Source organism: Berghia stephanieae, chromosome 11 (assembly GCF_034508935.2).
Source record: "Berghia stephanieae isolate SIO BIC M18660-M18661 chromosome 11, UCSD_Bste_1.3, whole genome shotgun sequence".
Classification (NCBI taxonomy): domain Eukaryota; kingdom Metazoa; phylum Mollusca; class Gastropoda; order Nudibranchia; family Aeolidiidae; genus Berghia; species Berghia stephanieae.
In genome coordinates, this window is record NC_088370.1 from 25,410,274 (window position 1) to 25,427,344 (window position 17,071).

Genomic DNA, 17,071 nt, shown 5'->3' on the forward strand with positions numbered 1-17,071 from the left:
TAGGGTTTTTTTTCTTGTGTGTGTGTGTGTGTGTGTGTGTGTGTGTTTCGTTCTTTTAACGCATTGAGTTGGTATTGCGCTATACAAAAGCTAACAAATTTTGTCACTCCTTCACTTCCAGTTCCAGCATAATAAATTATTCATTAATTAATGAACGCCCGTTACTTGCTAGTTCTTGCGATACACTATAAATCACAATCAAATTACTTGCCGGATGAATAACGTCACAAAATGTCGAGAATATTCTGGCAGTCTGAGACGAGAATTCAGGGGATTTGGGTTTCCTCAGTTTGAATTATTTCTGTTGTTTTTTTTTTAACTCTTCTTTTTCTTTTGGAATTTGTAAGTTTTAAAAATATTTTAAAATCTTTTTTTTTATTTTTGGTTGTTTTTTGTTTGTATGTTTGTTTGTTTTTGTTGTTGTTATTTTGCACATTTTAGTGGATATTGCGCACACTAAAATCTGACATATTTTCTATTTTTGTTTTTATTTTCTTTTGTTTTGATCTTATCTTTTATGGGTTTTTTTCTCTATTATTTTAACGTTGTTCTTTTACAAATTAAATACAGTTAGTTGATGAATGGAACGAAGTTGACGCCACTCAGGTCATTGTTATTGTTTTTGTTTTTTTGCCATCCATGTTTATGAGTAATTCTCACTATATTAACTGCATTAACCAGACTATAAACGTTTTAGGTTACACATAATTTTGTGTTTTTGTCCGTTATATTTCTGGATGGTAATGTTGTGAGTGTCTTAGCCAAGTGCATTGTATATGTATCTATAAAAGCGACCATTTTTTCCACTATGTCGCTATTAATAAATCTCATTATTCTGATTAAATAATAACATCCGCCAACTTACTTAACCTTGCTTTACACTGTAAATCACTATTAACCTTGTGGCTGTCCGTGGCTGTCTGGGCGAATTACGTCACACAGTTTGTTGACAAAAACCCGGGCAGTCTGAGCGTAGCCATCGTAATACATCGCCTGCTTGTGAGAGATTGTGACGTCACGGCGTGTGGCTAGGGTTATGGTTGCGAAGCGAGCGGCGATTGAAGACGCGTAGACCGACAGGTAGTAAAGTTGCAGTGAATTGTGCAGCGTAGAGCTGCATAGTAGTAATGTCTAATTAATTATAGTAGTAGCCAGATACTACTTACCTATAATAATAATAATAATAATAATAATAATAATAATAATAATAATAATAATAATAATAATAATAATAATAATAATAATAATAATAATAATAAAGATTATTTATATAGCGCCTAATCCCATAGTAAAACAGCTCTAGGCGCACAATATTCACCGATGTAAAACATCAGTTTTAAAAGAAATTGGCATACAAACGAACGCACACACACACACACACACATTTATACGTAAGCACTCATATTCCCACAAATATCCGCATATGATATAAATATACACATAAATACATAACATTATTATCAGAAATCAATATCAATGCATTTGAAATCATAAACAATCTGATAAATGTGAACCATCTGATGGTAAGAGCCATCTCACAAATCGTCTATGTTTACCTAAAGAAATTTATTATCAGGTAGAGTTATTCGTTAAAATTTTATGAAATTTAAAACTATTTTACTAGCCTACATCAGGCTAAAACGCGTTGTCTACTAATTTGGATGCTTCTTTTTGTTTTGTTTTGTTTTGTATTTTTGTTTTAATCTAGTGAGCATTCCATAAGATGAGATTTTAATTTCTTTTTAAAAGATGACTCGGAATCCATTACCCCGTTCCTGAGGCTAAATGGTAAGGAATTCAAGACAGCGGGAGCAGCATGAATAAATGCACGATCCGCAGATGTCTTCGATCCTTTTTTTGGAACACATAAATTTAATTGACCGCTAGATCTTAATGGACGTGAGGGAGTATAGACATTAATCAAATCTGATATATAAGCTGGAGAAGTTTGATTAAAATAGTTAAAACACATTACAGCAATTTTGTACTTAATCCTAAACCTGACAGGGAGCCAATGCAAGGTCCATAACAAATGTGTGACATGATCATTTTTTTTTTTTCTCCAAATTAATTTAGCAGCTTGATTTTGAATCCGCTGTAGTTTGTTGACAACATTATTTGGTATATTGTACATTAGCATGTTACAGTAATCTAATCTTGAAAACATTAAAGGTAGTAGTAGTTGTAGTAGTAGTAGTAGTAGTAGTAGTAGTAGTAGTAGTAGTAGTAGTAGAAGTAGTAGTAGTTGTGATATTAATATTTGTTGTAAGCGTAACAGCAGCAGGAGTAGTAGTAGCAGTAGTAGTAGTAGTAGTAGTAGTAGTAGTAGTAGTAGTAGTAGTAGTAGTAGTAGTAGTAGTAGTAGTAGTAGTAGTAGTAGTAGTAGTAGTAGTAGTAGAAGGAGGAGGAAGAGGGTGAGGAGGTTTATTTCGAGCACTTTTTAATACTTAAAATAAGTAACACCGGTTGAAATCATTATGATTATCAAGTAGTATAGACTACTCACCTCCGATATGAAAATTGCACACTTTTCGCCCAGTTCTGAGTTATACAGTAAAATCCAAAGAATTTATCACAAAATATTTCCCCTCTGCATTTAAGTCGGGCTTGGGACCGTCACAATCAAAATGATTGAGGCTGCATTAGAAATATGTGTAGGTGAAGGTAAAAGGAACAAACAGTTCAAAGCTATTGGTGTTTCGATGAGTGGATGTAAACAAACAATTAGATTCTCTTGGTAAATGTTTTCAATTTCCTTTGGTTCTTAGAAGAAGACGCTTTGTCTGACATAATTTTGGAATAATTATTCAGAAAGATGTTGATGGCTGGTTTGCAAAGCTTTGTAACGATATCCTTGTGGTCTTTTTCACATTCATGACACTTTCCCCATACAGATTCAAGTCTGTCAGTCGTTGAGTTGTTAATCTCATGACAAGAAGTCGCTGGTTAAAACTAGATAAAAATTTCTGCTCGTGGTCTTCAGTTGCAATCAGAAATTGAAAAATCTTGAATATTTCTGATACGATTTGTACAACGTAATCAGAGGGCCACTTTAATCCACCTCTATCCAAGGACGAAATGTAAGAAAAGGTTTCCTCTGATCCTTCTACATGCAACTGACGATCAACACAAAAATCATGTTTACAATACAAACATTCTGTCAAACGCAGTGGTTTCACAATGCAGTATCCAGCTATAAAAATAAGGGCTTTCAACTGCTCTTGACTTATTTCAATGTTGGCACAATTACATAAAATTGGTGAGAAATAATCAAAATCACTGTCACAAGACGTTGAGGTTACATGTGACATTGTTTCCTCGAGAGGGTCCAAGATGTACTTCAGCTTGATAGTTCCATTGCACGCAGAAACAAGTTTCAGCACACTCAACATTTTCAGCTTTTTTTCACCTTCAAGAATTTGCTGCACTGAAACATGAAAGTTACATCCACTCATCTGCCTGTACTGACTGAATCGAAATTCTAGATCATCAGTTTGGAATTTTCCTAACAAGACATACTTAAAGCTATTCTCATCAAGAAGATATTTACATAATTTAATGGTCGCAGACAATGTATGACTCAAAGCTGTCATCGTCTCATTGGATAAGGTTCCCTCTCTTGGTTGTAAATTTAAATCTTTCCATTTGTTTAACCATTCAACAGCTCCTTCCAATGTCATCAAATTCTGGTCATTAGTAGAGGAAGAAATTGGTTTACAGCTGTCATCCTCAATCTGATTCCTTTAAAAGGGTGTTTAACATTAAAAATATTCCATAGCTTGATGCAAAAGGAAATAAATAGCCGTGTGCCTTGGGTGTCTAACTGCCATTTACTTTCATAATGCTCCAAAGCCGTGACGTTCCTGATGTTAAAAATATTCAACATTAATTTTACATTCTGTTTCTCCGTTGTTGTTGGGTGTAGAGATTTATAATTTAAAGAGGGTGCAAGTTTCACAGGTGATGGCTTCTCCTCATTATACAATTTCTTCAGATGTGAAAAACATGCTTTCAATTGAATTTCAGTGGTGGTAGTTGGGTTTGGGAAAATGAATGTTTTCTCCTCATCTTTCTGCACGAGCCAGTTATTCCTAATACACTTGAAAAGATGAACAGAATCGAAAAGGAAAAATAAACGTAGATCAGGATTCAAAGGATGAGGCACATCATGAAGAAGTTTTCCACCAGCCATCGATGAAAAAGCATTCCTATTTATTCTGTTGTTATCTGAGATAACGCATAAAACAACAAATCCAATTGTGTGTAATTTAATTAAAATATTATTTATGGCTTCTTTTAACCAAGCAGCATTTACATTTTTGACAGGAATAATGGCTACAACATCTTTTGATTTAGATAAAATTGAAGAAATCATGAAAACTTGTGCAGTGCTTTCTTCCATCATAGGACAATTTGACGCTGATCCTTCTAATTTTCCTTCCTTGTATGAAATATTTTGTGATATGTGTATTTCATCCAGCATCAAGACAACTTTCCGCTCAGCATCAGACAACGTAGCACACTTTTGTTTTAAATATTGGTCATGAATATTTGTATCAAAACCACTTTTCATGGTGAAAACTGATGCAAGTTTCCTAATATGAGAAGGGTGGGGAAGTGTCAAGAATGTCGTCCGCATCATGCTGTAAGTATTTGGAGCTCCAGCGTAAATCTTAAAAGCCCATAATAAAGTTGAATAAGGATACCTTTTCATTGATGACAAACAGAGCTTTATTTGTTGAGCCAAGAACAAGAGTTTTGAGTTTTTAGAATTTGCTTCCTCTTCTATTTCGTCAGTATACATTTCTTCTATGATCTCAACAAGAATAAGCAATTTTTTGTGCACGTCGGAGACATTCATAGTAAGCTTATTTCCATTTGAAAAATGAGATATTATTGTGTCAAATTGGGACCAGGTCTTGAGTGTGGGAGGAGAACAGTCATCCAATATCCAGGATAAGGAAGTTTTTGGTACCTGACCTGAAAAGAAGGAGGGAAAATGAAATATGAATATAAGCCTTTCATTCAACATTAGGATTTTGCAAATTCAATATTCCTATACATAAAGAAGTAAACATAACAGCTTATCACCATGATCGGTTGTCTCAAAACCGATACCTCCCAGTCCCAAGTCCACTACAGCCTGAATGGGTAGCAGGGTCAAATTAATTATTAACGACATGTCAGAAAGTCCTTTGTGCCTGACAAGCGTCTGCATCTGATTCTAAGTATAGCAGAGCAAAGATTGCATTACATTTCAAACTACAAGCACCAATATAATCTCAGTAAGTCCAAATAAATAAAATAAACAAATAAAACAGATTTAAAAATTAATAACTCAATGATGATGATGATAATAATACTAATAATAATGATGATGATGATGGTGGAGATGGTTTTGGTGGTGATATCAATTATCATGAAGATGATGATGATGATGATGATGATGATGATGATGATGATGATGATGATAGTGGCATTGCTGTGGACAATGAGGACCATGATTATGATGATGACAATGATGATGATCTGGACAATGAAATGAGAATGATTATGCTACTAATGACGAAGATGAAGACAATGATGATATAATGACGATGGTGATGAATGCTGCGTTGACAGATAGACTGTTTACCCCTCTCTCTCTCTCATTTGTAGACACACCTGTTTTCTTATTTGACAAATAACCACCAGCAATATGATTTATTATGGAGAGATGCTCAAAATATTTTTAGAAGAAAAATAACTCATTCTTACCTTCTTTGTTCGTATATATTTCCACGTGCAAATCGTTAAAAATTTTCAATGTTGTCAAAAGTTGGGGAGCGGCATCGTCAATTCGATAAATACTCCAATGTCTTGAAGACTGTAGATCAGTTTCTATAAGTTTCCATAGCCATTTCACTCCGTCCACACGGTTTGAGAATTTCTTACTGAAGTCATCGAAGTTTTTAATTGTGTCTTCTTCTAACCATTCAGTAAAAGAATCCATGTCTCTCTGCCCATTTCACATCTCCTATCTTCTGGCGTTTTTCTTTTTAAGGAAGGCTTTTTCTCAGGTAGATAGGAAGGACAATTAGGAAAAATAGAGGGAAAAGCATCCACTGTTAATTTTGGCTTTTCTCTCGGTACAGTCAAAACGGTACCATCGGGTCTTTTTACAGAATCTATTCTGATAATAAAGTTTTCATGAAAATGTCTTTCACATACGGCAGAATCATTATTTGGTGTAAAATCCTTTCTAGGTATTTTATTTAACCACAATCGTCTTCTCGATTCATCTTTAGGGAATGTGAAAATTGACACCCTCTCCTTTCTGTCATAGTTCCCTCTACAATTGGGCACACAACACTTCCTACCCATGTCAAATAACTCTCAAATTACAGATTAGTCCAATATAATTTATATCATGTGAATAAAGTGATGATTAAAAGATGAAAAGAAGAAAATGGTCCTTTCTCTTCTCTCCTCGCGGAAAGTAAACAAAACACAGCACACACTTCATCAATTTTCCGTTTAAAATACTTTCACAAATAAATCACTTCAGCAGTACGTGATTTGAAGAAGTAGTTTTAAATTTAATACGATACAAATAATAATCCAATGTAGAAAATAATATTTATAGAATAAAAACAGCAGAGCAAATTCGATGAAAACTAACGATAACAAGATTGCTTGTGAAACTGAAAGGAAAACAACTTGATTTCCCCTCCAATCAGCGAGAGAGAGCGCCTCATAGTGTGACGTCACCAGCTAGGATGGGAAGCACAAGCAGGCTATGTTATTACGATGGCTACGGTCTGAGACTGAGACGGCTAGATCCGGTGGATTTTTCGCATTGACACTGGCAGACGGCTTGCTTTCCATTTTTGCCGTGGGAATTGTCTGTTTATGACGTAAGAGGGAATTGGAGCGTAGACATCGTTAACATATAGCCTGACAGGAGAACCCAAAGAGACTGGCATTTTGACGTCATTATTTGGTTTTTGCACCGCCTAGTGAGTTGTCGTTAGTAGTGCTCATGGAAACAAGTGATCCCATTGGTTTAACTATTGAATACAACTCGATTTGTTTTCTTTTGTGGCCAAAGACCGGCATGTTGAGGTCATTTTTGGGTCAGTGTCAGGCTATAAGTTAAAAATGGCTACGGTGTCATGGCATGCATAGGCTTCAACAGTCATGACGTCACTTCCCTCGTAATGACGCATAGTAACTTAGTAACTGGTTCTAAACGATCGGAACAATGGCGGACGCCCTTATGAAATATTTCTCCGAAGAGCATAAACGTGTATTCAGAGGAGAAAAACATCATAAATATGATCATGTTTTGACTTTTATACATTCTGATCATATGACATATGAAAAGTTCTAGCCAGCATGAAGAATAAAAAGTACCGATTTTCTTTGTTTACAACCACGCTGCTCGTCTTTGCTGGGCGACGTGACATCAGACTATTGAATCCTATTTACGAAAGTCACGATTGAACTTATAGTCTGACACTAGAACTGGGGCCCTCGTATTGATAGAATGAAGTTGACGTCACTCGGTTCTTTGTTATTGTTTTTTGCCATCCACGTTTATGAGTAATTCTCACCTAACTGTATTATCCAGAGTATTAAGATTCATGGTTAAACAGAGTTTGGTGTGTTGGTCTGTTATACTTCCGGATTGCAATGTTGTGAACTTTTTAGCCAAGCTCTTACTATCTATAGATAGTATGCAGATGACGTCACTCAGGCCTTTGTTATTGTTTTTGCCATCCGCGTTTGTGAGTTGTTCTCACTAAACTGTATTAACCAGACTATAAAAGTTCATGGTTACACAGAGTTTGTGTGTTGGTCCGTTATACTTCCGGATGGCAATGTTGTGAACTCCTTGGCCAAGCGCATTCTATCTATACTCGTGGCCTGCTCCTGATACTACCCCATTATAATCGTCATAAAAAAAGACGGAGATCACGGGGAAAAATTAATCTAATTGTGAGTTGTAATCAATAGTAGCTCACCAATAGAATCATTTGTTTCCTTGAGCAATTGGATTCAATAGTCTGATGTCACGTCGCCCAGCAACGTCTGTCATCGTGGTTCTAAACAAAGAAAATCTGTACTTTTTATTCTTCATGCTGGCTAGAACTTTTCATATGTCTTATGATCAGAATGTGCAAAAGTCAGATTTATAATGTTTTTTATAATGTTTTTTCCCTCTGGATACGCTTTTATGCTTGTCGGAGAAATATTTCATAAGGGCGTCCGCCATTGTTCGATAGTTTAGAAACAGTTACTAAGTTACCATGCGTCATTACGAGGGAAGTAACGTTACGACTGTTGAAGCCAATTCTAACAACAACTCACTTTTCACTTTCGTTTGGTGTTGCCGTCTTCTTTTGTGACCTATTCCTTTCATGCCTTTAGATTTAAGATGTACTATTTGCACGTCAGATAAACCAATTTGTCATTCGCTCAACGTTATCTTTGATAAATGAGTATCTTTGGCTTATATTTTGTATCACTTTAGGGGGGGTGGACACACTATATTGATTTACGAGAGTATTCTTCTCCACACATAATTTTTCCCTGAAAAATTGATCGAATTGAAATGGGAGCGATCTATATTCAGGTTTTCATCCAACCGAGTCATCAATCACATGATTTGTTGCTGTTCAACGGTTGGATACTGCTTAACAAATGTAAAAACGCGGCTTTGTTTATGAAAGTTGTAAACAGACCCATGTGTTAAGCTGAACAAATAAATTAAATAACCAATCTCTGGGCGGGTTTCCTGACCTCCCAAAGGGAGAAGGGAGGCATTTTCTGTCTTCTCTCTCCCGGTATTTGTTTTCCAACTTGCTTTCTGTCCTTGACTTGGAATGGGATTACTTGGTTTTCTTCAAGCCCTGGCCGGATACCCTTGCTGGGAGGGAAACAGTCAAATGTATATATAAAAGTTCTGAGAAAAGATTTTTTTTTGCCTTGTGTATTATATATTTTATGCACTGTATTATTTTTGTTTAACATAATTATAATTTTAAACATTTGAGTTTATTCCTCTTAGTGGGGACATGAGCTTGTGTCAGGATGAGACATTTAGGAGATCTCAAACTAAGTACACTGATAGTGTGCTCTTGTAATCTACATCTGTTCCCTATTTGAACGAATTCTCCTTTGTCTTCCTTTTTCATTAGTATTTTAATTGTAATTCTGGATGATTAGTTTGCCAGAATATAGCAACACGTGAAGAGGAGAGGTAGCCAATTGGTTGAGGCATCGCACTATGACCGGGGTTCAAGCCCCGGAGACAGAGGCACACAACTTCTCCCTTTCTATTTCTGTTATCCTATTCAGCTAGTCTTTTCAGCTTACTTTTCCCTTGGCTTTTATATGACCTATATTGTGTTGCAAGACCGTGGCATCAAAACTTCCTCTATTTTCGGTTAAAACCTCGTTGAAGTTTAAAATCAGTTTTCCGAGCAATGTATAAATGATGAATAAGATAGAATCAGAATAATAGTTATTGTAGCAGCAGGATGTATTGGGCGATTCTTATGAATACCTGACGTAAAACAGCGAGGATGGATGATCTTTATAAGAGCGATCTATAAATAGTATGCGCTTGGCTAAGAAAGAAGCTCACAACATTGCCATCCTGAAGTATAACGGGCCAACTCTCAAAAACTCTGGGTAAACATGAATTTTATAGTCTGGATAATACAGTTGAGTGAGAATAGGGTTCGATAGTCTGATGTCCAGCAACGAGCAACGTTCTAAACAAAGAAAATCTGTACTTTTTATTCTCCTTGCTGTTAGTGAGAATTACTCGTAAATATGGATGGCAAAAAGCAATAACAAAGATCCGAGTGACGTTTTTGCCATTCATGTTTATGAGTAATTCTCACTAAACTGTATTGGCCAGATTATAAACGTTCATGGTTACACAGAGTTTTGTGTGTTGGTCTGTTACACTTCCGGATGGCAATGGTTGTGAGCTTCTTAGCAATGCGCATACTATCTATCGCCTGACACAAGAACCGGAGCTTCGTTATAGCCTGACACTGACCAAAATATTACGTCAAAGGGCAAGTCTTTGGCCACAAAAGAAAACAAATCGTGAGTTGTATTCACTAGTTCAACCAATGGAATCACTTGTTTCCTTGAGCTCTTCTAACGACAACTCACTAGGCGGTGCAAAAGCCAAATAATGACGTCAAAATGCCAGTCTTTTTGAGTTTCAGTGTCAGGATATAACTTAACGATGGCTACGCTAGAACCCTTTAGGACTAGCAGTTAGACGTCATTTTTTAGGTTTGTGTAGCGTCTAGTGAGTTGTCATTAGTAGAGCTCAAGGAAACAAGTTAATTCATTGGTTGAACTATTGAATACAACTCACGATTTGTTTTCTTTTGTGGCAAAAGACTTGTCTTTTGACGTCATATTTTGGTCAGTGTCAGGCTATTACTTTACGATGGCTACGATTCTAGGCAAATCGTTGGCGATGGCTACGCAAGAACCCAATAGGACTTATTGTTGACGTCATTGTTTTTGTTTTTTTAGGTTTGTGCAGCGTCCAATGAGTTGTCGTTAGTGGTGCTGAAGTAAACAAGTGATTCCATTGGTTGAATTATTAAGTACAACTCACAATTTGTTTCCTTTTGTGGCCAAAAGACATGGGTTTTTTTAGACGTCATCTTTTTGGTCTGTGTGTCAGGCTTTTAGTTCACAATGGCTACTGACTGATGGTTACAAAACGCATTACCCTAATGGCACAACGTTGTACTTTGTCGTTGACTATTGTCAGTGGCATTTGGACACTTTAATAATATATGAGAAAATATAATAAATAAATGTGGCCCATACATAACTATAAAGAAAGAAAGCCAAAAAAAAAAAAAAAGAAAAAAAAAGAAAAAAAAAAAAACTACAACGAATCGCCCCTGTTTTATCTTCATGAGAGAGACGAAACTCACAAACACGTTATGAAATGCTTTCAAATCACATTTTCTTATGCTGTATTTCTGTTAACGGATTATATTCTATTTTCAGCATCTGTTTAACCCCGATAATTTTTTTTTATGTGAAAATAATAAAAAAATAATGGACAAATGACAAAAGGCCGTGTTTATTTATTTCATTACGTGCTCAAAGCGCTTTACAAAGGGGCCCTGGCCAACAGCAACACGTAAAATTAAAAATTGAGCTTTTATATAGCGCAATATCCACTTAATGTGCCCAGACCGCTTTACAAGGGGTCCCTGGTCAACAGCAACATTTAACATGTAGGACGAGACATGACGCCTGTTAGGCGATATTACAATTTTTCGGACTAAGACAACGCTGTTAACGGCCAGGTACTCATTTTAACCTGAGTACGGTGGGAGAATGTGAGTAAAGAGTCTTTTCCAAGGACTCAACTATGCGTCGAGCGAGGCTCGAACCCAGGACCTTCCGATCCGAAAGCGAGTGTCATACCACTAGACCACATAGCCGCACAGCGTGGATTCTAATTGACATAACGTGGAGAACGAGGCACACGCCGCCTTTTAGACAACATTGCAAATTTTTTTCCGACAGAGACAACTCTGTTAAAGGCCATGTACTCATTTTACACCTGAGTTCGGTGAGACAATGTGAATAAAGAACCTTTTTCAAGGACTCAACGAAGCGCCGAGCTTGACTCGTTAACGCAGAGCCTTCTGCCTTCTAATCCAAAAGCGATTGTCAGACGACAAGACCGCATAGTGCACTGCGTTCGGTTATCAGATTTAGGTTTATGCAGAGTTGCCTCCTTAAAATATTAAAAATTCTAAGTTTCCAAGGGAAAAAATGAAAAAAAAAATCAGTATAAATAGCTTGAATAAACTTCAATAATTTACCATCACCATGATCCATAAATGCTTTAAAAGTCCTGAATATAGGATGTAAGGAACTAAATTTTCCTTATCAACAAGATTTATTGAGTCAAAGAGGCGAATACAGCTCTATAGCTGGAGACAAAAATATTCCGAATTCTACGAATTTTTCGTAGTACTATGCAGGTCTGGTTTATGGCTTCAGGTGAAGAATTTAGGTTTACTCATATGTGACCCGCCGTCTCAAAATGGTATTAAGTCGGAACGAACCAGATGCTTAAAAGCCTAATTTAATGTTAAACTGGTCAAAAATATGAACTGTTGGCCCTAGCATCCTACAATATGGTTGCCATTCTCCTCAATAAATCATATAAACTCAACACAAGTCTGATATTTCTGGCTATAAATTCAATTTTCAACATCTTAACCAACCCGACTTAATACCGTTTTGAGGCGAAGGGTCACATATATTATTCTAAGAGAGAGAGAGAGAGAGGGAATGCTAATAACATGATTTTTAAGGCGAATAATCTGGTGGATTACCGGACTTGAGAGTGTCAAGCCTCGGTAAACTTTTATGACACTTGGTGTCAGGGTAGGATTCGTGATGGAATGCGTCTGCAGATGATGGAGGGGGAGAGAAGCAGTGTTACTAATTATAACAATAATATCGTTTAAAAAAAATGATGGTGATGTCAACGACGATGATAGTAATGATAGTAATACTGTTGATAATGGACAAAATGGAATGATGATGTACGCGGTGGGGGGGGGGGGGGGGGGGGGGGGGGGGGGGGGGGGGGGAGGGGGTGTAAGAAATGTTAACTATTTGTAATGTTGATGGCGTTGTTGTTTTGTTGTTGTTGGTGTTGATGATGATGATGATGATGATAAAGATGATGATGATAATGATGATGATGATGATGATGATGATGATGATGATGATGATGATGATGATGATGGTGATGACGACGACGACGACGAGATGATGATGATGAGACGACGACGACGACGATGATGATGATGATGATGATGATAATGACGATGATGATGATGATGATGATGATGATGATGATGATGGTGATGATGGTGATGATAATGAAGATGATGAGGTTAATGATATCTTTGTGCGGTGATGAACTGCGTCTGACATCAGGGTTATACCGGTTGTTTATCTCGAAAATGAACCAAAGAAAGATTTCCATTGGAACGTTGAAAGGAATTTACAAATAATATACAAAGTATTTGAAATATTGCCTTTAGGTCTTTATCTCTACAGAACTATAGGAATGCAACAATTTATATAATTTTTTATCTCTACTTTAATATCAAATTTGAGCACTATATATATATATATATATATATATATATATATATATATATATATATATATATATGTGTGTGTGTGTGTGTGTGTGTGTGTGTGTGTGTATTCAAGTCTTACCTACAAAGCTGAACTTGGTCACTATTATGATATTTTGAAAGTGAAGAAAAATGCGATGTCAAAAAACTGATTCCTATTTCATTGGAAGTGTGAAAGCACTTTTCCGGGGGACTGGATACATACCTTGTGTGAATGATATTCTTGTATAAGAGTGATGGCATCTTATTTTCTTGCCTAAATATATTCTGGTCGTCAATTAGAATCATCCATCCTGGCTCCTTTTCGTCATGTAACCATAAGAATCTGCCTGAACATTCAGCTACTAAAATAGTTTTGCCACCTTTATGTAACCTATTCATAATTAGTACTCCAAAAGGAATAGTTACATATACACTCCCAAGGATTTAGTAACCGAAAGAATAGATAGTTTGATATCAGGACTTTTCTTCCCAATTGGAAAGACTGACGTCGACTACTGGTAAAATATTTCTTTTTAATCTCTTTGTTTCATTAATTGTTTTATACATTTTACACCCACAGGGCTGACATCAAACAGTCATTCCTCCAGACGTATAAAAAAGCAATTCCAGACGGTCTCCTGGGCCAAATCCTCCCACTCATTATTCAGCTTGGGTTGCCCAGGAACTGCCAAGAGAAAAGTAAATTGATCTATCAAAACTTCAACCCCTCCTCGAATCAAGATGCCGGTGGACCGCTTGGAATGCTGGGAACAACGGGGGCTATTTATACAACCAGCGGCAAAGGGAGAAAGAGGCGGGAGGCGGAGCTTAGTGACACCACAGCTAATGACGTAAGTTTAGTGAGGAACAAACGATTTATTGGCGGAATGGGGATGGGGATGGGGACGCCTACAGGAGGAGCGAGGAAGGAGGTCAGCGAGTCGGCAAAGATGATGAATTTACTCATGATGTTAAGCAGGTTCCAGAGAAACCGACATTCTCATGATGTCATGAATAGAGGCAAAAACAGCTATTATGGGGATCGTGTGAGTTTTGGTGGTGGTTTGTATGGCGATCAGTACAGTGGAAAAAGAAAAAAGAGATCAGCAGTCGCAGGCAATGAACAACCAGCAGCAGAGGCCGTAGCATCCGTTGATGGAACATCTGCAAACATGGAAAGCAAGTCAAGAGTGAAAAGATTTTTGTTGACAGAGCCCGGAGACGCCCCAGCAGGAATGGGTGGTTTTGGAGGGATGGGACTGAGGATGGGGATGGGGATGGGGATGAACCCAATGATGAGCTTCATGATGGGAACAGCGCGTAATCCAGCTAGCGGCAAAAAGATGAAATTCGGCGGTGATGCCATGAAGGACATGATGAGAAACAGTCTTATCAGCACTCTCCCAGCACACGCAAGACCTCCGCCTGGGAAAGAACCTGGCGATTTTATAAAGAACATGGCACCGTTCTGGTATTTCTCTCGTCTTCAGAACAGCTTGAATCCTAGTCCGAGTTACAATTACGTAAGTGACTATGTGCCTCCAAGAACTTCGGGTTTTGTCCAAAAAAGAAACCGAGACGGGACATTTGGAGACAGATTCCCAAGGTTCGGAAAAAGGAAGAAGAGGTCTTCAGATGACAATAATGACAGCAGTAATAGCAACTCAGACGTAATAACCATTGCTGATGTTACTCTTCCTCTGGAGTTCTTCAAACCACCAGAGCGAGACTCGCCATCAGATCCCCCTCCTCCTCCACAACTTCCCCCAAGGCCAGTCTTCATCCCTGTCCACCGCCCGTTTATTCCTCCAAGACGTTTACCGATAGTTTCTAGAAGACCTTTTATCCCACCTCCTGTAACACCGAGAAGATTTCCCATTTACAACAGGATGCCAATGAGAAGAACACCAGTCGTACCACCAATGATTCCACCTCGCCCAGCCCCCTTACCATTATTTCCACCTGCAAGACCAGCCGCCATTCCACCTGCACCACTCCCAGCTATGCCGTTAATGCCACGACCAGCAGCGCCATTAGTGCAAAGCCCAGCCTTACCGTTAATGCAAAGACCAATCCCACCGATGACACAGAGACCAGTGGCACCGATGATGCAAAGACCTGCTGCACCGTTGTTGAGAAGCCCAACTGCACCAGTGATGCCCAGAGTACCTGCAATGCCACCATACTTGTGGAACCAAGCTTTTGCTCCCCCTCCACCAAGAGCAGCGATGCCACCAGGTCACCATCCACTTGGACGAAAGAAACGAGCATCAGAAGGCAACTCTGAAAACAACAACAATAATAACGACGTCATTACAGTTGGCGATGTCAGCATCCCGTTGGATTTCTTCAAACCCTCAGAAGACTCATTCCATGAGAGAACTCCTCCACCCCCAGCCCACCCTAGATACTACCCAGTATACTACCCAGTTTACCAACCTCCAAGACCCACATACAGACCAAATCCAAATATGTACCGACAGTACTCAGCCAGAAAACCTTTGATGACTCCAGGGTATCAGCAGTCTTTTCAGAAAAGATGGGCGCATCATTTAGCGAAGAGAAACTACATTGCACAACAGCCAAGAACAAACCAGGTCTATCCCAGACCAAACCCATGGGCCGCTAATCCTATGCAACGCCCACCAGTCCAACCCCAACCTATGTATAGACCCCCAGCTCCTGCCTACACACCACCACTACCTGTACGACAACCACCACCTCCTCGACCAATCGTTCCCGTTCCTCCACGTCCCGCAGCAACACCGGCAGCAACCGCGCCTATACCGCCACCAGTGACGCCACGTCAGCCACCTCCCGCCCAGTCACCCTTCATACCACCACCTCCACAGCCACAACCTCAGCCTATTGGGTCACCTGCCGCTCCAAGACCTCCGCCACCCCAAGCTGCACCTCCATCACCCCTTGACCCTTTCATTCCAAATCACCCTCCAGCACCTCCAATGATGACATCCGCAGCAGCAGCTTCACCATTCTACCCCCACCCACATCATCAACAGCAACCACAACCAATGCCACACCACCAACATCACCATCATCGACGATACAAGCGATCTGACAACAACGATAAAAAAGACACAAACGGAAACAATGGAAATCAAATAAGTCAACTGCTAATGCCTTTCCTTTTCACGCCTCCAACACAACCTCTATGGCCGTTAGCACCTTTATCACCGATGCTAAGAGCAAGCCGTCTACCAGGTAAAATTCGAGTTGCTTTTACGCCAGCAGGAGGTGCAATCTATGGAGACAGAATCCCATGGAGAAGTCCAGCTGTCCCAGCTGCAGTCCCGTTGCCACCAGCTCCACTACCTCCAAGAACACCAATATTTCCTCCAGCACGAGCTCCAGCTTTGCCACCTCCAGTACCGGCCAGAATACCATTGGTCCCAGCAGCAAGAGCTTTACCACCACCAGTAGCCCCTGCCGCTTTTCCTCCACCACCAGCAACTCGAGTTTTACCACCAGCACCAGCAAGACTTCCACCACCACCAGCAGCTAGAGTTCTACCACCACCAGCACCAGCAAGAATACCGCCACCTCCAGCTGCAGTTCCTCTTGCTCCCGCAGTACCAGTTGTACCAGCTGCTCCCCCTCGAATCCCTGTTGCAGCACCCCTTAGAGCTTTACCAGCCATGGCACCAAGATTAGCGCCTCCCCTCGCCCCAGGCCCTAACCCTTACACTATCCTGCCCCACGACCACCACCTATTCCTCTAAGATCCCAAGCTACCCCTGCAAGAATCCCTCCTCCTCCTCCTCCAGTCGCCCCAGCAAGAATTCCCCCTCTCCCTGCTGCAGTTCCACCTGCTCCCGCACCCGCACTTCCTCTAGCTCCAGCAAGAATTCCTCCCCCACCAGCTA

General features: G+C 39.2%; 1 protein-coding gene across 1 annotated transcript in view; it reads left to right on the plus strand.

Annotated features, from left to right (window-relative positions):
* LOC144956597 (uncharacterized) overlaps positions 1-17,071 on the plus strand; it is a 24,900-nt gene extending 7,829 nt beyond the window's left edge. The window contains exon 3 of the mRNA XM_078887200.1: positions 13,768-17,071. Within this exon, the coding sequence (XP_078743326.1) occupies positions 13,768-16,927 (3,160 nt within the window). The 3' untranslated portion in view covers positions 16,928-17,071. The remainder of the gene's footprint in view (positions 1-13,767) is intronic.